Source organism: Spodoptera frugiperda, chromosome 4, assembly GCF_023101765.2.
Source record: "Spodoptera frugiperda isolate SF20-4 chromosome 4, AGI-APGP_CSIRO_Sfru_2.0, whole genome shotgun sequence".
NCBI classification, from domain to species: domain Eukaryota; kingdom Metazoa; phylum Arthropoda; class Insecta; order Lepidoptera; family Noctuidae; genus Spodoptera; species Spodoptera frugiperda.
The window spans coordinates 6,279,096-6,306,871 of NC_064215.1; the positions used below are offsets into that span (position 1 = coordinate 6,279,096).

General features: G+C 33.7%; 1 protein-coding gene across 2 annotated transcripts; it reads left to right on the forward strand.

Moving 5' to 3' along the window:
- Positions 1 to 306: 306 nt before the first annotated feature.
- On the forward strand, positions 307 to 27,776 carry LOC118273850 (activating transcription factor of chaperone). Of its 2 annotated transcripts, XM_035591019.2 has the most exons (5): positions 307 to 496; positions 5,042 to 5,144; positions 5,406 to 5,542; positions 20,275 to 20,442; positions 26,543 to 27,776. In XM_035591019.2, exons 3-5 carry the CDS (start codon positions 5,425 to 5,427, stop codon positions 27,307 to 27,309), a joined length of 1,053 nt encoding a protein of 350 aa, XP_035446912.1. In that variant the 5' UTR covers positions 307 to 496; positions 5,042 to 5,144; positions 5,406 to 5,424; the 3' UTR covers positions 27,310 to 27,776. The 2 variants fall into 2 exon arrangements, with proteins under 2 accessions (XP_035446912.1, XP_035446913.1); XM_035591020.2 differs by lacking the exons at positions 307 to 496; positions 5,042 to 5,144; positions 5,406 to 5,542 and adding an exon at positions 19,771 to 19,920.

Here is a 27,776-nt window from a genome sequence, read left to right on the forward strand (position 1 = left end):
ACTGTAATTTTTCAAAAAGATTTAATTTGCGTGAGAATCTGAATCTCTAATAATGCTAATTCCCAGCTATACGAAAAATAAATTGAGAATTGAAGTACTATAAGATTCATCTAGTAATATACTTCAATAGGTTGGATTTTTTTTTAGGAATTATTTGTTCATGAATTAAGTATTTGAAATCACATTTCAAAAATGTTTTTGTAGCGTGGGGTCTCTGAAAATTGTGCAATGAAAAGCTTCTATTGCGTCATTTTAGGAAAGTACTGAGAGGGCGCCACTGCCTAAAGTAAAATAGTTTTTTGATTGGCAACTCTGAGGCTTACTCGCCTCCTCCCGCTGAACCTCTTTGCCCCTCTTTCTCTATTACTCATCAATGGCTCAAGACTAGTAGACGTGTTTAATTGTTTTCCCTCTGCTATAATTGCGTTCAAGATGGGTTACTAGTGCCTAAAGTTTGCACACCTGCGTGTGCCTTCACACGAAATATAAAAATGTTGTAAGTACAAGTTTTTTAATATACTTAATTTTAGTATTACAATGAGGTTCCTATTTTGCCATACTGTTGCATTCCATTCAATTAACATTATTCTAGAGGTGCAACTAAGGTACTAAAGTTCAATATTTGACAGTAAATAAACCTGTTTGTTTATAACAAGTGTTTGTAACTTCTTTCATTGACACACTTTGTTTAGTTGAGTGATCGAGTCAGCTTTCACCGATACTAAGTTGCGCGGGAGATCTATTATTACGACATTCCTTAGAATAAGCGACGCTCTGACTTCACAATCAGCTTAAATTGTCGCATATGCATGAATAGAATAAGTTCACAACATTACAGTCTACATAAATTTCACAGTGATCATTTGTTTCAATCCTTATCTTACATTTTCTTAAATTGCAAAGACCTGTATTGCGCAAACTGTTGAAAAATGTTTTCTTAGTAATATGTATTTATAACTTTTTCATTTAGTAAAAAGATATTTCAATTAGTTACAACTGAAGTTTTGCTGTCTCATGTTGTTATTGATCAGGCCAATGAAAATGAAAGAGAAAATACATATCAAAAACCTATATTTAAATCAGGCTCAAGCAATCATGTTCTCTAAGCAATGAACAATGTGGTGCTTTTTACTTGGCAGTGATCATTGATGTTTATAATCACCATGTGACAAGTGCTAGGTTAACAGTGATTTGTTGACAAACAATTTTTTAACAAATGAATTCAACAGTTAACTTTTACACTTGTAAAAGTTGTATGGAATAGACTGTACTTAAGTTTGAGATGTAGCATGTTCCTTGTGGTATTTATATCAATTTAGTCATAAAGGAACAACCAATATCTTCATAAATGGGTGCATACATTACTCATTGTTATTGTCCGTGGTAATGTGGTAAAGTCCCGAAGATTAAATTAGTTAGGTATTGTTTATTTATTTTATTATGATTAATGATTAATTTTAATTTCTTTACTTTATTACTTTAAAAGAGAAACAAATGGAATTTGTTGCTCATTCTTCTCCATTCGAAGCTACACTTTAGAACAAGCACCTAGCTTCACTGACAGACAGACTGACATACTATTATTTATTTCTTTATTTGTTGATGTTTCAAAAGTACCTAAGTATTTATGGTTTAATTGGAATAAATGAATTTACCTTATTTCAAACCATTACTGCTTATTAAAAAGATTGTTACAATACTGAGACAAAGTAATTGCTTTCTTCAAACAATAAACAGTATAACTATTTGCTCATATAAAATGACATAAATAATTTATGAAAAGTTTTCAAAGTTAGTAAGACATTCTTCATTTGTTTATGTGTTGTATCATCAAAATTGTTGATTCTTTACTTGTTATCTACTGATTGATTTCATACTGGTTTTAATTTTATTATATTATATGCAAGAAAACCTACATAAATAAGTAAAAAATATAATAATTGGTTCAGTAAACAATGTAGCTTATCATACATCATATTTAATTATACCGGACTGCCAAGGAAGGGTTATGTTTTTCGCGCGTATCTTGTTGATTAAGATATTTTCAGTATATCATAATAATGCTGAACTGTAATGACTTGTAATTTTGATACTCTGCTAAAATGAGTCAGATTGTCGGTAGTGAGCTTACAGGAGTAATTGGATGTTACAATATTTACTTTTTAAATTTGGTGACAGCAGAATAACATGTCAACATTTCAATTATTTGAATGTATCACTTTTATAATCAGCATTCGAGATAAGCTTAAACTTATTCTTGCAGACAAAATAATACTGATAAAAAGATTTGTCTAAATCATTCAATAATGAATAAAGTTACATAAGAATAGGAAGTATTATTCCCCCAATTATTGTGTTTATTATCTTTATATTTGGTGTATAGTATCCCAGATATTTATAACAATTCAATTATCATTGATTTGACCTGACTATCATTGTTTATTTCGAATTTATATTTTATATGAAAAAAAAAACCCAGTTATCTTTCCTTTTCATACATTACAGACATAATAAATGTCTGTTATTTATTTGAGTACATTGGCATTATTGTATTAGCTATGAATAAATAGAAACAAAGCCTTTGAAGGCACTGTTTGTTAATATAATTTTCTGTTGGTGATAGCTTTTGATATGGGAAATTATTTTTTTTTTATGTATTTTATATATATTTTTATAAACAGTTTAGACTGCTACTTCAGACATTTTTCTTACAATTCATCAGACAGTGAGGACTGCCATTATTATTGGCATTGTCTGGTGTTGTGGGAATTACGAAACAAATTACAGTGGTGGTTTATCATAACTTAATTAGTGTTATGTTGCTCATGGTGTATATAAAAGAAGTATTATTTATATGGGTTTTCTAAAGAATTGACAAAAACTGCATAACTTCAGAATTCGTTAATTGATGAGGTCACTTAAAAAATAAGAAAAATAATCAATCACTTGGTGGCAATAAACTCAATCAGCTATCAGTTTTAAAAAGAACTCATAAATAATTAATGGCGAAATGAGACATTCAATAATATGTTTAATACGGTACCTATTGTGTTTATGGCGTAAAGTTTATTTTTGGTTCAGACAGTCACCTAGCTACGAGCTAGCATTTCATAAGTTTGCGCAATCATGTCTTGTTCATGTTGAAAGTCAATGCAATCTACTGTTGGGACATAGTAGGGTGGTAGTACGTGCTTTAGTTCTATGTTGGATATTGTACAATCAATTTTCACATCTAACTGCATGGCCATAAGAGTCAATGTAAAACATGAAGTACCCTCGTGTTCGCGGATGACGTCAATGGTTTCCATTGCTCTACGTAGTTATTATACATGTATAGGTTGTTGCGTTGCGACGTAATTTCGTATAGTACTATGTATTTGGACTCTTACTACACATTGTACATATTTTGTTTCGTTATCATTGTAATAATGCCTGTAATAAGAAAAATCTCATTCATAAATTATCTGATAACTTTGCGGCTTTACTCGCAAAGGCGATAGACAGAATTGACAAAACTTTGTCGATACTTCGAAACTGCATTTTTGTTGGATGTGAACAAATTACGAATCACGACTTTTAAATATTTATATTTAGTTTGTACAACCCGGATATTGAAACTCCATTTGGTCGGTCATGATCCCTTGACGACATGGACTCGAGTTAGATTTATGTTTGATAAGATAACGGGTTATTTTTTTAGCATCGACCGTAACGATAATGCATATCTCATGACGTTAAACTCATATGAATGAGCACAGTATTCGTTTCTACGATTATGTATTTAGTTTTAAATGATCAATATTATACAAGCCATGATATTATATCAGACACATTCTTCGAGTAGTACCTAAAGTTTAAGCAAAAAGTATCTATGTAACGGGTTTAGTATTGACCGACTCACAACTTCCTTATACAATGCATGCATTCATTAGAAAACACGATATACAAGCAAAAAACTTAGCTGGTGTTACTCATCACTCTTGAGCCGAGTGATTGATAAAAAACAATACGGTCTTCTAGAATTGTGTTTTATACGCACAATTTCAAGGCCGTCCAAGGTACAACACAACCTATATAGCCTTTTAACATTTTTGCAGTCAGCTTTAAGGTAAAAATTGCTTGAACGCAAAAATCATTTTGCATGATGTCATCGGCATTATTATCGCATGTGTCTCATTACAGTATGAAACTGTAATTATAGAGGAAAATTAGTACTATAAATGAATAAGCAGAATCATTACGTTAGTCTACAACGGTACAGATAAGGTTCGGGTCACGCTTTCCATTCGAGGGGGGCATGGGGCATTCACTGATATGAGAGATAGAGTATCAAATGCATCATTGAATTTAGTTTCAGGCACAGTTATTAATTCTTTGAAAATAACTCAGAATTATCATTATACAAACAATGCATTTATCACTCTCTATTCTTCAAACAAAATGGCACATTCGAAAGTACAAACAATGATAGATGAGTATTTTAGTAAATTTATCGATTAGCAGTGACGCGACGACGCAGGTGATATAAAATAGATATGAAAATATTTTTCGCTGCTGCCTTTATCAATATAGGAAAAATGAATATAATCTTAACATGTTATCTATTATACAAACAAAGGTTTGCATATAAGTTGCCAAACATTGTATTGCAGACTGCGTTTTGTACAAACAATATGGCTAAAATTAGATCAGAAACACCAAAATATTTACATCTGTTTTACAAATACGTACAATGGTGTGATGGTACTTCTTGATAAATGCTTTGTGTTGCCTGACCTGCCTGAAATAACTTGACTTGTAATGGGGTAAAGTCTAACACAACTTTCAATACACACTTACACTTTGGGAAGGTAAGAATGATATCGTTGACCGATAACGATATCTACCCACTCCTGCTAGTAGAATTTCTTTCGCAGTCTTATAATTTATTGTATTATTTTTTTCTTAGAATTGTTTAAGTCTTATTTTTCAAAGTAGTCTATGTAGCAGAACACTTTTCTAATAAAACTTAAAATTAATTGTATGTGTATTTATTTTTCAGTGCCACCATGGCGCCCTCACCGGACAGCTTTGTCCTTCGTCAACAACAACCACCATTATCACCCTTGGACACTGATCTCCTTGCACTCAGTTTTAAACCTGTGGTGAGTACCGTTTTTCAAGAACAAAATTATTAAGATTCAGGTTACAACCAGTTATGGCATACATTAAATTGAATTTTTTGTCTAATCTACCAGTTAGGGTTTTCCCACAAATATAAACGATTCTTTCATAGTAAACTTTTATAATTTTGGTTAATTTACACACTAATTATCCAGAATCAGTTGCAAGTGCCACAAAATAATTCTTTGATCACATACCTTTTGTATGATGTTTTACTAAGACATGAATGTGTAAAATTCCAGAGTTTGCAACGCTCCCACAATGAGTGCGAATTCCTGGGATCAGTTGCCGGCTTCGGCCGGCGCCCTTCTCTCTACTGAAGAGTGCTTCATTCTGCTCGATGCTGACATCGAACAACTTTTTAACAACAATGACTACGGTACGTATATTATAAACCAGATACCTCTATTATGAGGGTTTGAGTTTACCACCAGGATCGCTAATATAACACAAAATCTAGTCCAATAGATAGACTATTAGCTGATGCCCAGATGAAAGTGATTGGGTGAACAAGACCTTACCTTGCAATAGCGCCAAGTATGTAGTTAGCACAAGAAAAGTAGTGAAGACTACACCTACTTGGACTTAAAAGTCACTTAGTAAAATAGTATGTACATAACAATGCTAAAAAAAAGAACATCAGAATGGTCATAGTTATTGACTGTTGATCAAAATAATTAATTACGTAATATCATTATTGAAGCAATCAACAAAATACTCAAAAATATACCGGTAAACTATGGCAACTTTACCGGGCCCTTGGCAACTTTACCATACTATAGGTATTCGGTATAAACTCATTTATCTAAAAATCTACCCACTAGAATTCTGTTTTGTAATAGTAGTATTTTTTAGACATTATAAGGAAATATTTACTATATTTTGCGTAGACGTAAGACTGCTATTATGCCAGTAATGGCCGTCACAATGTATGCGTGAAAATGAGCTAAAAGTTAGTAGTTCCTAAATTGTGCTCACAGAGCCTTAACTATTTGTCACAGGTGAGTGAAATTTTGATCTTGTATGTATAATATAGTTGGGATTACTGTTGTAATGTCAGCAATTGCTTTTTCTTTAATTTATTGATAAATAATCGCTTCGGTAATGTTGACACAGGTTAGGTAAAGTTGCCACGGCCTGCTTTGTGGCAACTTTACCTACAGTTAGGGTTGGCAATAAATGTTTTTTTCTTGTTTGTGTGTATGTAACCATTTTCGAATACCTAAATTTCACAGCATAATAGTGAATATCCTGGATGATAAGATATAATGTATTTAATAATACCTCTTGTTTTACAGCCAAAATGGCTCCCATGAAACAAAACCGCAGAAAACTCGGAGCTAGACACTATAAAAATTATACGGAAGTGATGTTATAATTAGCTATGGAGATAGTGAAGTCATAAAATTAAAAAGTCAAGGATTAAACATTATTTTGTAGCCTTTTTTACAATTTTAAACATAAATACTTAAAATTTTAGAACTTAATTTAGTTTAAAAGGGAATAATATTTATGTTAGAAATTTGTGCGTTTTTTTACTTTAGGTTTAAGGTTTATTAATTTTTTTTTTAAATATACATGTCATAAAAAAGTTCCTCCTTTTTTGACAACCCCGAGCGTAACAAATTATTTGTATGTAAATTACGATGAAACCCGTGGCAACTTTCCCTAATGTCTGTGTAGCCGTTATCTTTATAGATTTCCTCATATTGTTTGCATTATAATACGAAGAGGTCCTAGATGAAGCCCTCTGTACCTCAACAACTCTTTAATATGCAATACACGATGAATACGGCGCGTAGGTAAAGTTGCCAAAAATTTGGTATCTTTACCCATGTTGTTTTTTCTTTACTACGGCTAAAATAAGTGTTTGTATATAATGACGATTACAGTAAAGTGAGCCAGATAGACTAAAATTCTAAATATATAGTTCTGGTTTCTATGCGTCTTATGGTTAAAAATATATTTCGTGTTTTGTTCTAAAATATGGTAAAGTTGCCATGTTTTACGGTACCTAAATGTTTATGATCTTTTAAACTGGCTTAAACTAGATAGCTAATAACCAGTTCGAAAGTTAAAGTTTGTTGTCTTCTCATGCTGATAACAAAAAACAACGAAGAATGAATAACGTTTCTTTATCTTGTTTTCATGGTTTAGCTAGAGATACACGAGTCAATTTATAATCGCATTATTAAATTAATGAAGAAGAAATTTCAAGAAAGTTTTTATTATAAGAAGATAATGTATCCTTAGAATATGTTCAATTCAATGACTGCACGGTTGGTGCTGGGCAAACGGCTGCCGCGCAACTTGTACCGTAAAACATGGCAACTTTACCATATTTTAGAACAAAACACGAAATATATTTTTAACCATAAGACGCATAGAAACCAAAACTATATATTTAGAATTATAGTCTATCTGGCTCACTTTACCGTAATCGTCATTAAATACAAACACTTATTTTAGCCGTAGTAAAGAAAAAACAACATGGGTAAAGATACCAAATTTTTGGCAACTTTACCTACGCGCCGTATTCATCGTGTATTGCATATTAAAGAGTTGTGGAGGTACAGAGGGCTTCATCTAGGACCTCTTCGTATTATAATGCAAACAATATGAGGAAATCTATAAAGATAACGGCTACACAGACATTAGGGAAAGTTGCCACGGGTTTCATCGTAATTTACATACAAATAATTTGTTACGCTCGGGGTTGTCAAAAAAGGGGAAACTTTTTTATGACATGTATATTTAAAAAAAAATTAATAAACCTTAAACCTAAAGTAAAAAAACGCACAAATTTCTAACATAAATATTAATCCCTTTTAAACTAAATTAAGATCTAAAATTTTAAGTATTTATGTTTAAAATTGTAAAAAAGGCTACAAAATAATGTTTAATCCTTGACTTTTTAATTTTATGACTTCACTATCTCCATAGCTAATTATAACATCACTTCCGTATAATTTTTATAGTGTCTAGCTCCGAGTTTTCTGCGGTTTTGTTTCATGGGAGCCATTTTGGCTGTAAAACAAAAGGTATTATTAAATACATTATATCTTATCATCCAGGATATTCACTATTATGCTGTGAAATTTAGGTATTCGAAAATGGTTACATACACACAAACAAGAAAAAAACATTTATTGCCAACCCTAACTGTAGGTAAAGTTGCCACAAAGCAGGCCGTGGCAACTTTACCTAACCTGTGTCAACATTACCGAAGCGATTATTTATCAATAAATTAAAGAAAAAGCAATTGCTGATATTACAACAGTAATCCCAACTATAATATACATACAAGATCAAAATTTCACTCACCTGTGACAAATAGTTAAGGCTCTGTAAGCACAATTTAGGAACAACTAACTTTTAGCTCATTTTCACGCATACATTGTGACGGCCATTACTGGCATAATAGCAGTCTTACGTCTACGCAAAATATAGTAAATATTTCCTTTTAATGTCTAAAAAATACTTCTATTACAAAACAGAATTCTAGTGGGTAGATTTTTAGATAAATGAGTTTATACCGAATACCTATAGTATGGTAAAGTTGCCAAGGGCCCGGTAAAGTTGCCATAGTTTACCGGTAGCGGGTTTGATTGCCGCACGAAGCAACTCTTTTGTCGTCCACAAATTGTTGGTTCGAGTCTGGGTGTCATGTGTATGTGAACTTGTATATTTGTAAACGCACCTACGACACAGAAGACAATTATAGTGTTGTCAAAGTTTAAAAAAAGAAAAAGAATTCTAAAAACTATAATATATATATTCACTAAGAGTCGTTTTTATGATTTGCTTCTTGACTATAACGTGCTGTAGTGGTAAAGTCATAAAGCCATATATCAACTATGTATAATTGAGGCGCAATTTGCCACACTTCACATTTTTATCAACGAAATTGGCAGAACTATGAAGAGAAAACGTGAGCTAAAATAAAAACTAGCAAAATATTTTCTTTATAAACGAACTCATTACTGTACAGGTAGAGCCACTGGTATCGATCTGCGTTCTATTTTTGGTATCGGTCTAAGAATAGTGTATTTTAGTAATATTCACATTTTACGGCTTCGAAACCGACGTGAACCTTTCGTTTTCATCCATTTCTAGAAATATTTTCGAAGCTTCTTCAACTATTTTCGAGTTCGATTGAAAGAAATACCCTAACCTTAACTAGTTGAATATAAACATATAGTAGTCACAAAGCTTAACCATAGTGTTATGCATATATATTGTTACTGTATTTCGTAATACACGACTTGTACAAAATGAATTTACTAAGAAAATCGATGTAGATTAATCAATTATTGCAATTTTCCTCTTAAGTCATGAAATTGTGGTCAACACAACCGTTTTTAATGCATCTTAAGTATTTTCCCTATTTATTGAGTGATGCATTGTTGACTAGTATATAGTTAATTACATTATAAATACGTGTTTTAAAACTTTTGACGTCATTTTTAACGCTATTTATTGTTGTTTACCAGTCATTTCTTCGAAGAGGAAAATTAAAGAGATTGCTTGTTGACGTATTTTAAGTTGGTTGTTCTTTGTATCGTTTTCCTGTTCACAGATCAAGACTTAAGCCAGACTTTTGTTTAATTTTTATTATAGCTACATAACATACATGAATATACTACAATGATTGTTCACAGAGTTAGTTTCAGTCTCCTCGTGACTACGTGCAGCGTAAACTGGTCAAACTTCTACCACATTACGAAATTAAAGGGAAGTTAAGAGGCCCAATTACCTCCCTTCCCGATCCCCAATTCCCTAACAATCCTAACCCCCAAAAACGCCGTTAAAGCACTTGTAACTCCTCTGGTGATTTGGGTGTCCATGTGCGGCGGCGATTGCTTACTATCAAAAGTGATCCGTCAGCTAGTCTAGCGGCTTATACCATAAAAAGTTGTTAATTGACCTGTGAATGTAGCAGGAGTTTAGTTTTTTAGTTTTTAGTTTATTACCCATTTTTTGCTGCAGTCGCAGAAGATAATATAATTTTCGATAAAATATTCAAATAATAAGTACAGTAGTAAGAATATATGGACAGTTTGTAACATTTTGCTGCTACTATCTATGTCGAAATCGGAAATACGAAAATTTATTAAAAGAAAGAAATAATGCCTTATTTTTTATTGTATCTTTTTAACTAAATTGTTCAGTACCTAGGTCTTCAGTTATACTATTTGTTTTAAACATTGGTCAATTTTATTAGCAGACAACCCCTAATATAAAAAAGGAAAAGCTTAAGAAAAATTAACGACTATTGGTTTAGTTTTTTAATGATAATATGTCAGTTAGACGTTATACTAGTTTAGGAGTTCAGCCATTGTTCGCCCTACGGACTTTGCTTTATGTAAATTGATGCGCCTGATAATGAAGTAAGAGCAACTACACTTGTATTTAAACATTGGCAATGCGGTTTTTCACAGAACTTATAAACATACACTTGTGCATAGCAATTGAAATTAAAATATACATGTTTATCTATAGATATTGCTTTTTTGTTATAAGCCGGTAAACGAGCAGACGGATATCTGATGGTAAGCAATCGACGCCGCTCATGGACACCCGAAACACCAGGAGCTACAATTGGCTTTCTGAGGGTTAAGAATTTAAGGGTTGTTGTGGTGGAATCTGGTATTAGGAAAATTGGGGAAGTATTAGGATATTTGGGCCTCCAGCCTCCAACGCAAGCATTGTTTCACGTCGGTTTTCTGTGAGTCCATTGTATCACATTTCACCATTCGCCGAAGCATGGCTCTCCCATACTTAAATTTAATATTGTGATAAACAGAGTATTATCGATAGATATTGGATATTATAGTAACGGAATCACGTAATAGTTCTACATACACTGACTTCCCTGACCTACAGTAAATCATTTCTATGAATAGATTATTATAAATCTGGATAGTTACTGTGGAATAATATTTTCATAACATCACCTTTGTAATCATACATGTTTTGACGCGGAAACTAGGTAGGTAGAGACATATATTATTATTTTGTACATCAAGAAATTATTAACATGTAATTTAAATTACATTCTTAAAAATAAAAATGCATTAAATACTAGTAATTGTAGTGACACGGTAAAAACTTTCTTCTTAGATATAAGTTCATATAATTGAAGGTTTGAATCCCACTCAGCAGCAGTGTGTCACGGTCTGTTACTATACCAGATCTAATTCAGGCTATTGTCAAGATAATGTCGATTTATAAAACAATTGCAGAAAATTAGGTACTATTACGTTCTGGAAATAACTTGTACGGTCTTTCTAGATGCGTGATTCGCTTGCCATTCATTACATAATTTGCTTGCCTTACACAACGCCATATTGCCTAGGTAGCAGTTTTCTACTAAAGTATGTGTTGAATCATGTAGTAAGGTTACATAGTTCGTAATATGAATTTTTTGCTCGCTGCTGCACATGGGCTTCTCCAATTTCACGCTACTGAACTTTGAATTAAGGACTATACAAATTAAAGAAATGAGGTTAGCATTTTTATCACGAAGAAAACAGACTATCTTGTTTTGAGTTTATAAAATGTGTTTGCTTGTGTATTGGTTATTTGAAACATTTCATTCTTAGCTTATGTTATCCGCAAATAATGTTATTCATTAGAAGTTACAAAATACTTCTCAATGATTAGTAATAAAAAATAACTAGGTAAAAATTAACCAATGAGCTGTTACCATTTACCTATTGCAGGCCCCACCTACACGAGATTTGGGATTTATCACATATTTTTTATCAATCACGCTATGTTATTCTTGAACTTTAGTATCACGTTACATGTCACGTATTCAATGTTGATTTTTAAAAACGATATACAATTTTGGTTTGACGAAAAAAATAGGACACTTGGTCTAAAATTTAACTCTAACTTCATGAGGACAGCATGGTTTTTCTGACCACGTTTGGTCTACTAATTCTTAAAATATAAAACAGAAATGACTAGCATACTAGTAATAGATATGAATAGATAAAGGAATAGCAAAACATATTTTGCTTTTCCTATGTCCCTAACAGAACCAAATACATGCTAGTGAATACCCAAGTGAGATTTATGACAACTTATTATCCATTATTAAAACACAGTATGATAAATTGTTCCCTTTAAAACGTAAACACATTCAATGTAAGTTTGTTTTTTGTGAATGGGCTACACCAGGTATTCGTATAAGTAGGGAAAAGTTGTTTGAACTTTACGGCATGAAACCATTTATTATTTATTTATTTATTTATTTATATAAAAGAAATACAGCATTATATTTATGACAATTTCCCACAAAACCGGTTTAGCGGTTTGACTGTGGGTGTTGCGCCGCATTGTTATACAAAGTTATTATTATCTACTATTTATTCTATATAATATATATTCTATATAATTCTATATAAGTATTTATTTAGAATTATTATAATTATTATATAAGTATTTAATTAGAATTATTATATTTAATTCTATATAATTCTATATAAGTATTTATTTAAGTATTTATTTATTATTCTATATAAGTATTTTAAACAGGTATTTTTTTAACATGAAAATAGTAGTGAGGCTTTCCACAGTCATGTCTCCAGGTACTCAAAAATATTTAAATCGGTTTGTAAGCATGCTAAAGCACTTCATATTAGCAGTAAAATTAAGACCGCGGAAAACAAAAACTACCTGGTATATAATTAATAACGAGACAGGTAGAAATAAACCACGTAATGTTGAATTTAATTTAAATACTGAAAACGGACGCATCAGTGCAAATCTAAAGATGCATAGGAATTCGAGAGTTTCCTTAAAAATATTCCGCTAAAAACTACGGAAGCATTGAAATCGTCTCCATCTCTTTCTATCGAGCTTCTTAAAAGTAATGTTAAAGAATGCACTTCTGATTTCCGATTTCAATACACAAACCCACAAGCAGTCATCAAAGCATTTAAAGATATTAAAGTTAAGTCGACTGAAGATCTCTGAGGAATGTCGGTTAGGATATGTAGGTCTTTTATAGAGACTATAGCGCCTCATCTAGCTTTAATTTTTAACAAAAGTGTAGATCAAGGAGTTTTTCCAAATTTAATGAAACATAGTAAAGTAGTTCCATTATTTAAATCCGGTGATAGTGCAGAACCCAATAACTATAGGCCGGTCTCTATTTTACCAGTACTCAGTAAAGTATTTGAAAAACTGATACTTACTCAGATGCTGCGTCACTTTAACATGAATTCTATCTTTCATGATCAACAATACGGGTTTACCAAAGGACGCTCTACTACTGACGCGGGGGTAGCTCTGATTAAACGGATTTTCGCCTCGTGGGAAGAAGCTCAGGACGCTATCGGAATATAATACTTTCGAAGGCATTTGACTGTGTTGAGCATGGGACTTTGTTGCTGAAGCTAGAACACTACGGCATTCGAGGGGTATCGCTAAATCTATTAAAGTCATACCTTCAGGATAGGCAACTTAAAGTTCAAATAAACAAAGTAAACTCACATGGGGCTAGCGTATCTATGGGTGTACCTCAGGGATCAATACTAGGTCCATTCCTATTTTTGGCATATATAAATGACTTGCCCCATTTATTCAAAAATGAACCTCAAATGGTATTATTTGCTGATGACACATCACTAGTTTTTAAAATAAACAGACGAACAAATAATTATGACGACGTAAATGATGCTCTAATGAAGGTTCAGAATTGGTTTACAGTCAATAACTTAGTCTTAAACGATAAAAAGACAAAATGTATTAGATTTGTTTTGCCAAATGTTAAAAGTAATAAATGTGACATATTATTGAATCGTGAAAAATTAGAATTTGTAAAAGAGACTACTTTCCTGGGAATCACCGTAGACGACAAATTGCAATGGGGTCCTCACATTACATCTCTAGCGGGACGATTAAGCTCTGCAGCTTATGCTGTCTGGAAAATCCGACAGTTAACCGACATAGACACGGCAAGACTAGTGTACTTCAGTTACTTCCATAGCATCATGTCGTACGGCATTTTACTGTTGGGACAGGCTGCTGACATTGAGTCTATTTTTATTTTACAAAAGCGCGCCGTCAGAGCTATCTACAATCTTGGTCGTCGCGAATCTCTCAGGGAAAAGTTTAGGGAGATCAATATTATGACCGTTCCATGTCAATTTATCTATGAAAACATTATGTATGTTAGGAAAAATCTAAACTTGTTTGACAAAGTGTCTGACAGACACAATTATGAAACTAGACATAAGGATAGATTGAGCCAGCCATTCTTTAGATTGTCAAAAATAAGTAAGTCGTTCATGGGATTCGGTGTTAAATGTTATAACAAAATTCCAGAGGAAATAAAACACCTAAATGAAAGACAATTTAAATTATGTATTAAAAAAACGATGTGTAGATTAGCATACTACAAATTGAATGATTATATAGAGGATAAAAATGCTTGGAGGCAGGCTGGTCCAGCTCCACAGGGTAACGAAAAAATAAAGTAATTCCAATAATGTAATAATAAAACCATGTTATTTCAATTTGTTCTGTTAAATTAGATACAATCATTGTAAATGTGAGAGCCCTGTAATTAGCTAAAACTGTATTAGACTAGTAGAATGCACTTGTGTCAGCTTGGAGTTGTCATGCTCACTCAAAGGTCTCATTGGCGGTGGCACGGGCATTGGATCGCTCGATTCCCTGCAACATGGTTGAGTTGGGCGGTGCTGGTGTACGTGTCATGTTCGTGAACGGGCGCTGTCAACTGGGACTGGTCAGCTCCAGACTGCATTAAGATTGTTGTCCTCAGGGTTATTTTCTTTTTCTATCACTTTGACTAAATATTAGTTTTACATTGTTCTCACATAGTTGAAGCAATCGAAACAATGTAACCATGAATTGTATTGTGAATCTGATTGGAAAAGAGTAACCTATGGAGTTTCTTGCTCGTTCTTCTCCATAGGAATCTACACTTTGGAACGAGCAAATAGCTTCACTAGAGGACTGACCGACAGACTGACGTTATTAATATTATTATATTTGCTTTGACGTTCAAAAGTGCCTTCCTGGTCTAATTGAAATAAATAATTTTGACTTTGACTTTGACTTTGAGATACATTGGAGAGTTGTTAAGATATTCTTAATAAGTCATCTTAGTGCCTTTTATTGATAAAGTTCGTTGAGTTTATAATATACATAAAAAATAAGAAAAACAAAAGATATAAAATGATAAAATCTTTCGCATAGTGACAGTGTTATATAATAATTATTTAATGTATCAAATGTAAATAATATTCCAAACTATTTATAAAACATTAAAAGTTCCACATATCGTCTGACAGCAACTGATAATAATCACCAATCCAGAAATAAACTTTTCTATTATTACATCACGCTATTATTTTAATTGATGTTGGACAGTCAGTTGGTTTACAATTCTTTTTGCTGTTTTTAGTCCAAGTTGGCATACTAATCAATCGGCATATTATTCTTCCATTTTCCCCTATTAGATGTCATCACATGGGTAATGGGTTGCGGATGTATGTAAAAGTTACCGAAGCACGAGTTCGAACGAGGAGGTTTTTGTTAGTAAGAGTCTGACACTCCCTCTCACCTCACACAGGATGGAACGAGCCATTTGATGGTTTTCCCCCTTAAAAATACATAATTACTTTTATATTAGGTACTTCTCACACAGTCTTTTCATCGTTTCTTGACTCGTGCCATTAAATCCAAGATTAAATTGGTTGCATGGTTTTTAACGCCATTCCTCATTATGATATTGTTACTAGTGCGTGGGTCCGCAACACCGAGAGGAGTGTAACTATATACTCTGTATTTGCTCTTTGGTATTCCTGGCTGATTAGTTAAACCGTCTCTTAGGGTTTGCTCGTTTATCCTTTATCCCATTTCTATAGAAACACAAGTGGTTAAGAAGAATTATTATTATGTTATTATTTTATATATGGAGACATAGAAAGAAAGGCGAGGCAATAACATAACCGATGGTTTATGACAAACAACTCTCGTCACGTAGTAGATTGGTGTGACCAAGTCGAGCGTGTTGTACAGAACACGCGTTTAATCGATGACCTTATTTGGCACTCTCTGATAATGTATGCTCTCGGTAATCTATTGAACTATTTTGTTCTCCGAAGACGTCAGCATTAACTGTCTTAAATGGAATTTTTGTACGGTCCGATAAGTATAATTGCTCTTATCAAGATTTGTTTTAATAAATGTGTTATATTTGGTTTAAAATATAAGATCAGTATTATTACCTACTCGTGTTAGATGAGTCTTTCAAGTCTATTTTTTATCACTTGTGGTTAATTTCGGTTAAATTAATTAACATTACGTAAATTGATAATGCGAAATAGCATTACTGATTATCTGAAATGGCATGGCACGTTTGGGTGTTTGAGATTTAAAACGTGGTAAAATTATCAGGAGAATTTCATTGGTACGTTAAATCACGGCAGACCACAGCTTGCAATTTTGGTCTGCAGACTTTTACTTCAATGTTATGAAACATGACATAGTTATTTATTATAGAATCTGAAATATCCCACTATCCCAGGTATTTGAAAGATTGCCTAGATAGATTCAGAAAAAGAAAGTGTCTTTTATGAACTTTCATGTTTACTGCTCCGTCAATCACGAAATTTGTATTTTAACTGTATCATTGTTGATTTTATACATTTTTATAATTTACCATTTCTAGAAGGTTCGATCCACGTGGGCGTTTCTTAGCGTTATATAATTGAATCTCCCTTGGGCGGCAGACGTAACATCCTGGAGTTTAGACGCCTTATCATAATTCGCGCCATTGTTATCAGTATCCATAATTATCTCGCGTGACCGTTTGACACAACTCGTATAATTAATGTGGTTTATTCCTGACGCGACAGCACCCCCACGAACTCACCTCATGCACAATGATAATGCGTTAGGTCAATACGATTAATATAATATTCCAGTCACGGTAAATATACATTTATTAGGTTCTAGTTGTTACACGCGACTCTGTTCACACCCTTTGTAATGACCCGCTTTCAGCAAAATGGAAACTTTAATGCGATAAAGATTAAAATGTACAAAAATGCATACAAATTATAATCTACTAGCAATGGCAAAGGTGCTGACTAACTTTATTAATGAAAACTCAATTCGTAGCTTATCCAGCTTATAATCTTTAAAAGAACTTTAAAAGAAGAGCAGTAATGTTAAATGTTGATTACATATGACATTACTAATCATCACTATCAACACCATACTATCAATAACACTTGGATTTTGAACAAAACGACCAATCAGTAGATACTTTAGAACGACAAAGTTTAGTTTTCCAGGAATATAAACCTTGTAGATTAAAAATAGTTGACACAATATCATTGTAACTTAAAACGGGATATTTACCATGTTTATTAGTTTTTGTGAGTTCCCGATATTTAGGCACTGTTGCAAACGCCATGATCACTGATGAAGTAAAAAAACTTTATAGTTGACACGTTTTTTTATAATCTTAAAAACGTCCACAAACACGTTGCGTTTGCGAACGTTCTCTACGGTGGTAGAGTTCACTTGTAAAAAATAGAGCACTATTTCAGCATCCACTGTACTTGGTTCAATGGGTATGTAATTATGTGTGAAAAGTTTAGCTTGGCTCACTGGCAAGGCAGAAACTAGTCAGTTTTATTTAGTACGATTTTGACTTCTTTACCATGGAAGATTTCACCATAATGATATGAATTTGCTTGTTTGTATGAGTACAACATACTTGTAATGATAGATATTAAATAAATAAATATTGTCTCTCTTAAAAGGGGTGTGTGTTCCTGACAAATACAATTTGGTAAATACGTGTTCAGTAATCACGCTACCAAAATCTAGAAAGTAATTATAAACATCTATTAAAATGAAAAACGTATTTGATTATTATTTAATTTAATTAAGATATTTACAATAGACAATTAACATGTATGTACAAGTTGTCCTCTTGTTTGTTACCCTTGACGAAATAATAACTGTACATAGATAAAACGTGATTTCCAAATGGTTCCAACTCATCAACGAAAGGAACTTTACTGGTTACTATGTTAAGAACGTGGGTGTGTCTTGATAATCACTTGCTTGGTTAGTGACTGTAGTTTGGGAGATAAGAACAACGTCATCAAGAATCTTCTAAAAACATATTTGTCTTGAGTTACTGGCCTCTGCTCATGTTTTCAATTGCATATCGCCTGTTCGCTACTTACCATTATTTATCTTGTTTCCAATGAAAATATGTTTTGACATTTAATTTTATAACATGTTGTTTGTCTTGTACTGCATACGGAATATTACGGACTTAAGGCGTGGCTATTTTAGTATCATTTATTTTATTTTCCTGTAAATAGATTTTCTTATATTGTTTACTATAATGGGCTGTATTCACTTTATATAATGAAATCTATCTTGATACATAGCAAGAGTATAAAGTTAATTTATTTATTAATGGAGAGAATTAAGCTATGAAAAATTTAAAATATTATAAGATACTTATTAAAAAGAGATCAATACATATTTCATTACATCATTCACTGGTGAATGGTGTTTTTGAAAGTAAACGCAAAATGCAAAGCCTATAAGTGGAGCTTTAAGCTTAGTATGAACTGAACTTACTTAAACTTAAAGCATTTAGGTGTCGTACATGTCATACATGTTTTGTTCTCTGTTTTCGCTCATGGCAAAAGCAATTATTGCTTTTAAGCAAATGCAATAATTATACATATACCTCGTTAATCAAAAATACTTAAAAGTTCAAGCCAAGCTCATTTTACAATGAGCAAGACGCTCAACTTCTTTCCACTTCTCTTATGAACACTTATGCATTACTATACTTTGTAATTAGGATTCCCCGTTTCCCAGCACTAGCGATAACTGGACACATACATAAAAAAATCCTATTAATAATAATACTTTTCTGTTACAAATTTTGGTCACAATAATCTCAAGCTCGTAACAAGTTCTTATAACTGGCGTTAGGGTCATATAGTAAAAAAATTAAAATACATTTCTGAATGGAATTTTGGTCACGTGTTTCTTGAAATATATCCACAGGTTTAGTATTACCTGTTAATCTCAAAATTTATCAACAGAATTAAGCTTAGTACCGAAAGCTTTAATCTAAAACATAAACTAAAAGTTGAAAGTCTAATCTTTATATTAGTTGGATTGTTAAGGGTTTAAAGATTAAATTGTTAAAACGCAATATCGGTGATTTAAGTGCTTGGTCAATATCTTCGTACGAAAATCATTCAAATTTAAATAATGGAATGGAATAAAATTCCTAATGAATGAACGATCTAACTTGACCCTAATGTTATATCGGCACAATCTTAAAAAAATAAGGCATAAAATGAACAATGTAAAGATGTTTTTATAATAACAGAAATTATTGTTATGACATTATCACTGGAGATTTAAAGCATCACGACATCTGGGCGTTACTTTGACGTAATATCGTGCGACAGATACCATTCATATATATATTGACGTCTTCTCTCTTCACGCTGTATTTTGTACATTACTTATCTAAGCTACTTACCTTGAAGCTTCTTCGACTTGTTCAGTCGCATTGCTCCAATAATTTTAATTAATTATTCGGGATTAAATCAGTTTTGTTTAGTGTTTAATCTTAATCAATCAATTGTGCAAAAATGTGTTGTTATAAAAGTAACGGAATGTGTGACCTGTGTAGGGAATTCCAGTTGTCGCTGCTGCAAAGTAAGAAATTGCATTCATACACACCATACATTTTTACATTTTTATTTTGTTAAAAGTGAATAAAATCAAAATTAGTGTATTGAATAATTTTAATTAAAACTAGATGTAATATAATCTGTCTTATTCACAAAAAATGTTCTTGAATAAAATGATATCAAAATTTAAAGATTATTAAATGTAAACAACTTTAATTTAATTGCGCAACAGTTTAACAACGAAGCAAAATGTATTTAAGCTGAGAATAAAAAAATAATTACTTATTAATTAACGCTCAAAAATTTTGTCGTTACATTCCAATTTTCATTAGTATATTTTTGTTGAATATACTATAGCATGGTGTTTCTTTGTCAACAGATTTGCTTAAAACCTTCCCAAGCGCTACTCCCAAGACCGAGTATGACAGCTACCACCTTCAGGACGACGTGTCCACCAGCCTGTACCCTCCATCTCCGCCGGAGATCAAGCCCAGTCCCGCTGAGCTTGCCAACGATCTCCTGCAGCAGCTAGACAACTGCAAACAAGGTAATTCATCATTTACAGTATTTGTTGTAAATTATTCCTTTTCTATCCTGTTTACTTCAGGTCTTCACTAAATGTTTATGTTGAGTTACCGATATATCCAGCAATTATCAGTGTCGATCGGATGAACTGGACCTCACAGTTCATTAAGTTTACATAAACTATGGAATAAGCACGGGATGTGTTCTTTTTGCTAGATACCTATTATAATCTTATTCTCTATTCTCTCTGTTCCATCCATGGAATGTGAATAACAGTGAACATGCACAAATATTTCTGATTGAGATAGCGTCTAAATGCGATTTAGATACATATTCGCTACAAGACTTTTAGACCTTTGAGTAATTCATGCGTCTTCATTTTGTTTCTCTACTGACTACTTCTTTTATTGCATCTTCAGACTTTTGTAGCAGTTCAATTATATAGTCAAATATTTATCGGTTTTTATTTACGTCAGTAGCACTAAATTTTAGAGCATTGATGATTGTGATTATAAGCGTGAATGAAAGATAAGCTTTTTATAAATTGTCCTCAAGACTCATTGAAGTTTATTAATTCCTTACTTTACAAAGTCTTGTTGTGATTTCTGGTAGTTTCTGTTTTTTAAGGGACTTGAAGTATTCTCTCTGGTTTCGGTTGATGACGCAGTAGCGATCATTCCTACTAAGTCATCACCAAGATCCATTTTCCCATTATCTTCTCGGAACTCACTGTATGTATGGTCAATATGGAGTTCCTTATTATTCTTGTATATGTATCTTTTATATAAATCTTTATAACTGGTCATGTGTAGTTTTGTAATGTCATCTCGTGTTGTAGGGTCATTTATAAGTCCAATGTCTAAAATGATAACGATATGGTCTTGTATAATTTGCTTTATTCTTCACAATAATTGGCACATTTTGAAATCTTTTTGGCTAGTGTTTCGAATGCATTATTTGTGTTCTATGAAGTGGGTTAAAATGTCAATTGTTTAGGGATGTTGTTGGAATATGGCTTAACATTGATTAGATGAAACCAGTCGCAACGAGGGCGTGAATTGGACGACGTAGTAAGAGAAGCCTACAGGGCACCGACAAAAGGTCTATGCACTTAATCTATGAGGTTCCGAAGTGAGATTTAAAATGTTATGTATCCGTCTTACGCCCGAATACACAAACGCTATTCAATTTTAAGTTGTACTTAAATATCGTGCTATCTCTGTGATTTTATAAAGAATTGATAGTGACAGAACTACATTAGACAGCGTCTTAAAATTGAGTAGCGTTTGAGTATTCGTGCATTAGTCATTGTAGGATAATTTTAGGGATTTCCAACAGAATAATCATGATCGAATTTAGCAGATAACCTGTCTACAAATTGAAAGTCATTCCACTGTTTGGCGTAATCATCTCACGTGTGTCACTGTGACTATAATTACATATGTTATCATTCTAAACGTATTAATGTGTATGTACTGTTGTTTCTCCAATATTTAGCTGTGTTAGACAGCGGTAAATAGTCTGATACAATATCTTGTTTGACGAATGTAGGTACATAATAAATAGTTACTGTTAAAATTTGGAATATTTATGGGTTGACAATGACTGTTTGTTTAACCTCAAAATAAAAATCCAAAGGCGTAAAAGTAGGTAAGATATCTGCAATAGGTATCTCTACCGGTGTTTAAATTGATATATAATATCACCACTGAGTAGTATACTTTGAGAGGTTTCCCAAAATATATTTGCAAAGTTTGGAGTCAAAAAGTAGAGAACTGCTAAAGTTCTCTACTTTTTGACATCTAAACATACAAATGCATATGCACTCCTCTCTTACATTGAAAAAGGGATTGAAAACCAAGTCCTTACATATAAATTGTCTATAGTAGGTACTCTATATGTTAAGTGCAGTTAGTTCCCTTTGCAGCCTTTGATAAGGCGTCAGTATATTTATGTAAGTACGTTTGTCTCACCACGATTATGTTGGACACACCTCTAGGTTTTCTATGTTTACCATTCTTTTATTGCATCATTTTTGCCCAAGGCTAATTATATTTAACAGTACATATGATTATTTTGGGTGCTATCAAAATAAATATTTTATGTAAATTGTGAATAGATACCCTTGCACGATATCACGAAGTGACACGCCTCTAACCACTACCTAGCACTACACGTTTGCGTGATTCTCTCAGTCTTTATCAACTACTGCTAATGAGCAATTAAAGCAGATAATGCAATGACGAGTTCAAATGTGGCAGCCAATCCGATAAATCATGGCTTACCGTAACATTTCCTAATTGGTTGTTGCGAATTGGAGTTCAATAATAATGTTCCACAAATATATGCGATTGGATAGTAGGTACGCCTTCTGTCTATTGAGCCAATCGTGTCAAATACCATCCTACATATTTGAAGTTTGATTGGTTAGCGTAAGCTTCCTGGGTTAGTAGTATTTTATGAATAATATTTATCTCAACTCATTCATTTTCGACGATATATAGCAAGCAAGTGGTTCTAAACCAAATAATGCCAAACAAAGGGGTCTTTTGACTCTCGGGTCGTAATAGTAGTATTTATTTTTTCATAGTTTTGTTATTTTTGTCCAGCGGTAGCAAGAAGATTCACATCGTTCCCGGTATATGAAATTTCTATATGGTTTATGCCTAATAAATAACTTAGGATTAATATAAACAATAACTTGACGAAACGTGGTTTTACAATTAGAAATAAAGTAACTTGACAGGAGTTGCTAAAGAATTTAAGTTGATTCGTTACAAAGTTAAAATAACCTTCGGTATTATGTAATTGATTTGATTTGCTCAGCAAATATAATATACTTAGATATATTTAGCAAAATATGCGAATGGACGGTTGATATTCCCGCACAACTTGTTTTATTTTTGAATATGTAAGTATATAAAATGTATTACGTATATTGAAACGGGAATAGTTTGTAATAATGGACGCCTTAGGCAGACCCTCTGGAAATATTTAAGTTATTTACGTAGAAAGGCTCGACGGGTGCAGGTTGTTGCACTGCTGATTGTGACACATAGCCGAGGCCTCGATCAATTACACAGAATACAGTATCGACTACTATACACATCATGTTGTCGAAATTATGAGACAACACCTCAACAACCACTGTTTAAACATGAGCTTGCATGGAGACAGTACTGTTATAGCGTTTCATTCATACATTTGTTGTAACACCTTAATCAGATAAGATGATTAGAATTTTTTTGTTAAAGTTGCATCAGCCTGTTTTTATATAAATATTTAATGTGAGCTATCAAGTAATTCAATTCAGTCAGTGTATTTCAATGGCTAAGATGTGGTGTCGTATTTTTCCAAATTTACAAAAACTAGAACCGGTTGCAGTTGTATTTGATTCGTACATTTATATTGATTTAGGCAGTGAAGTCAAACTGTGAACGCAGCGTTGCACATTAATGTAATATTTATATGTTAGTGAGCCGAGAGTAGTGGGGAAAGGCGCGGGTTTGGTGGTCAGGCGTGCGGGTGTGCGCGCGCGCTCAGTACCAAGTTGTGCCCCGCCGCGTTTGCTGGTGACCGTTGCTTGTTTTATAACCCGTGACAATAAATTCGAGTGGAGAAGCACATTTCGAGCGCTCGCGCTCGCATCATAACATATGTCTGCCGCAATCTATGCGATTATTGGACGCCGTTAGAATGAAGTGCCATTATCGGTGCATCTGGAACAAAGAGATAGTTTTCAATTCACAAAAACTTGTTAAAAGACGTTAGATCAGGGTTTGCCCATTGAACCCCCTCCGACGACCTTTGCTGCATACCACGAGGATTCCAGTTTTTAGGATACCACTGCCCATATAATAGTTTTAAAGTTATCGTTAGAACTGTATTGTAGCAGTAAGGACATTAAAGGACATTCTTGTTTGGAATAGTAAAGCAGTTACTATATCATAATTGGACTTCGTGATGGCTCTGGCTGATATGTATGTTGGTAGGTGGTTTCAGATTTTTTATTTGCATGAAGAGGTTGTTTGTTGTTATTGAGAGTCACTGTGGCGGAAAGGCGACCTCAAGGTTTGAATGTTCTAGTTTTGTTTTGTTCTTTGTGTATTTGTGTTTTGTCATTGAAACGTTAATGATTTTTGTGTGGTAAGTTGCTACAAAGTATGTGTAATCAACACTTAGTTTTAATGTTTATTCCAATTAAGTAACTGGACACATTAACGATTCGATTTGGGCCGATAAGTTAACTGCGCAACAAACTTGTTTGTTTGTATAACAACATGGAAACAGTTCAAGCAGCATTTTGCCGGAAATATTATGACGTACACACATAAAAAATATGCTGATGACGTCTACTAAGGAAGTCAATATAGTATTGATTCAATGTAATTAAAATAGTACGTTGATAGTATATTCGTAACATAAATATGATTGCTTGATTTTATATAGAGTTGTAAAGTAGACGACAGCATATTTAGCAACTTATTTATTATTTATATCGGTATCCATGGATGGAATTCATGTTTCTCGACGTAATAAATACTATCCGTACTATATACAGCTTAGCTTGTGGAACAAATTACAAGTTACAGCGGGCTCTGATTTCAGCTGCCGAGTAGTTTGGACTAATAAATGACGTCCCAGAGTTTAGCCGCTCATATTATTAGAGCTTATTTTGCTTTTGGTCGCCTAGCGCAACCAATCCGTACTTTGTCTTATTCTGCGAATCCTTGATGAAGAGTTTGCATCCAAAAATAGCTGTTCACTGATAACTTGGGCCACGTTTAACTGATAAACCAGTTTGCGTACAAGACGGCCTCGCTTGCTCGCTCGCCCAATAATTAAAGCGACATATTGACCACTTGTTTCCATTCTTATACATTGATACAGATATGACCTACCAATACACCTTTCCAATGTGGGATAAATAGTTATCTTGGCACGTATTGTAAACGTGACAAAATATAGTTTACTTTTTACTTTTATTGCCTTGGTCCGATTAATTGTCATTGCTTTTTATTGAATGCGTCCTACTTGTTGTTTATTCGCGGGGAACATTATTGAAACTGAAACCAAAGCTAAAAGTAAATAAAAACAAAAAAACAACTACCGTTAAAACAATGTAGAGTAAAAAACTAGTTTGCTACATCTACGGTTATAGGCAAGGAGCTTGATATGAGACGAGTTTATTATAACAAGGCCGAATCGGTTGTTTAGATTTTTTCAACATGGAACATTCCTAACGTTTCCTTAGCTGGTAGCAGGTTTGATCATAAACAAGTTTAAAATAAAATGTTGACATCGGAGTAGCGAACTTATCAAGTGATTTGCTATCGAGGGCGAGGAGTCACCGAACTCTGATTGTGCAGGTTTATCTGGGGTCGGGGTGTTGCAGGCGTCCGAGCTGCTGCCTAGATATTAGTCGCTAACTTAATGCTTCTATAATTGTCTGGTAAACACAATACGACACTTTGAATTACATTTTAAATTGATGTTCTTTTCTCCTCTTAAGGTCTGAGACACCAATCTGTACAATTACGTCCAATTGATTGTTGATTGCGGTGCCGGGACGGCCATCTCTTGTTCGTTGCGCTTAAATTCTTTATAAATACTTGTCTACTACTTCTATATTTTAATGACCAAAACAATTTGGCCTGGTATCATTATTTTATTCGAGTTTCGAGAAGCAAAAACAATCAAAATTCGATGTTTCCATTGATGTCTTTGATAGAGCAATAGGTTTCTAAATATAGATATCTTTTTGTGATAGTTTTTGTAGTCAACTGCCTAAAGTTAGTCGATGATAATACCTTTGTTTTATAATTGGTATTTAATAAGGTATAAATAGAGTAATTAATGATTGAACAATGGCCCGTCACTTGTTCTGGCGCTGCGTGCAACATGAGATAGTGTTTATTTAGTTCAGGGCAGATACCTACTTTACATCTTTGCTTACGTTGTAGTCCCAATACTAAAGCTTATGACGAGAATAATTTATTATTCTGCATAATTTATTCTTATTTATCGTTAACGGAATTTTCCTAACTAAGCTATCTTGATATTGTATGTATATGGTAATTAATAGAAGTCGCAAACTTATACCTTGTTTTTTGTCTTTACAGAGAACATCTTCTCCAATTGGCTAGAAGAGAAATCGGAGCTTCCCATTTTTGAAAACATCTCGCAAGTTCCGGAGCGCGTAGAGCCACCAATTCCCGTGTCGCTGCCCATTGCACCGACCTACTCCGCGCCTCAGCCTACGGAAGACCTCCTTAGAGAGTTTGAAACGGTATATGGAGCCGTTGAGCTGACTCATTTGACTCCACCTCAGAGTCCCCCCGGTCCTGCGACTCAACTGCTGCTAAGTTACGCCCAACAAGCACAATGCACTACGTTTGCCCCCGCATTGCCCCTCGTGCCACCACAAGAACAGTGGCCGGTGATGCCCGCGCCCGTGCAGGTGCCGGACTCCGTGCCGCACTACGACTGCGGGTACGAGGACGTCGAGGAGCTCGTCCGTCACCGCGCCGCTCAGCTCGCTTCCCCGCAACACTCGGGCGGCAGCGCTAGCGTTTCTCCTCAGTCGTCGCCGCCATCATCACCGCGGTCTTCGTGCACCGACGACGAGTGGTCGTCTTCATCCCGACCCAAACCATATTCGCGCCCATCTGACGACCGTCGCTCCCGCAAGAAGGAGCAAAACAAAAACGCGGCGACGCGTTACCGTCAGAAGAAGAAGGCTGAAATTGAAGACCTTCTTAACGAAGAGCAACAGATGCGTGAGCGGAACTCGAAACTCAGCGACAAGTGTTCCGACTTGCAGCGCGAAATTCGTTACCTTAAAGGGTTAATGCGCGACCTCTACAAGGCTAAAGGCCTTATCAAATAAACCACCACCGCCGCCACCTCCAGAGACCGGATTACTGTCAATATGGCGCGACAGAGAAGCGCGCATTGTGAACAAAGTTCAAAAAGAAGTTTTGGGAGTTTCGCATAGTTTTGATGATAATTAATATTAAGATAATAATATAGATATTACTTGTATCTTATATAAGCAAATGTAAACTCATCGAGCAGAAAGAACCATTTGTCATTAGAAGGGAAACAAATAACACCATCAGAGAAACAGGTGGCGCCCTTTTTCATCTTTCATTATTTTATCATTTCATCTTAGAGGATAGGTCGCATTCATTGTAATGAAAATATGAATTCCATATTGTGTCTATGATTGACACAAATATTTTTGTATAACACCCTATGTATTTTAAATCAATTAAACTTGCATTTTATTGTCATCTTATGAATTTTTGATGTTTTATGTTTTCTTACAATAAACGGAATGCGACGGCGGATAAA

What these genes read in the sequence shown, in the direction of transcription:
- LOC118273850 (XM_035591019.2), top strand. Translation starts at nt 5,425, where the DNA reads ATGAGTGCGAATTCCTGGGATCAGTTGCCGGCTTCGGCCGGCGCCCTT. An exon ending in TTTTAACAACAATGACTACG is followed by an intron (nt 5,543 to 20,274) that starts GTACGTATATTA and finishes CTTTGTCAACAG; the next exon opens with ATTTGCTTAAAACCTTCCCA. An exon ending in GCTAGACAACTGCAAACAAG is followed by an intron (nt 20,443 to 26,542) that starts GTAATTCATCAT and finishes TTGTCTTTACAG; the next exon opens with AGAACATCTTCTCCAATTGG.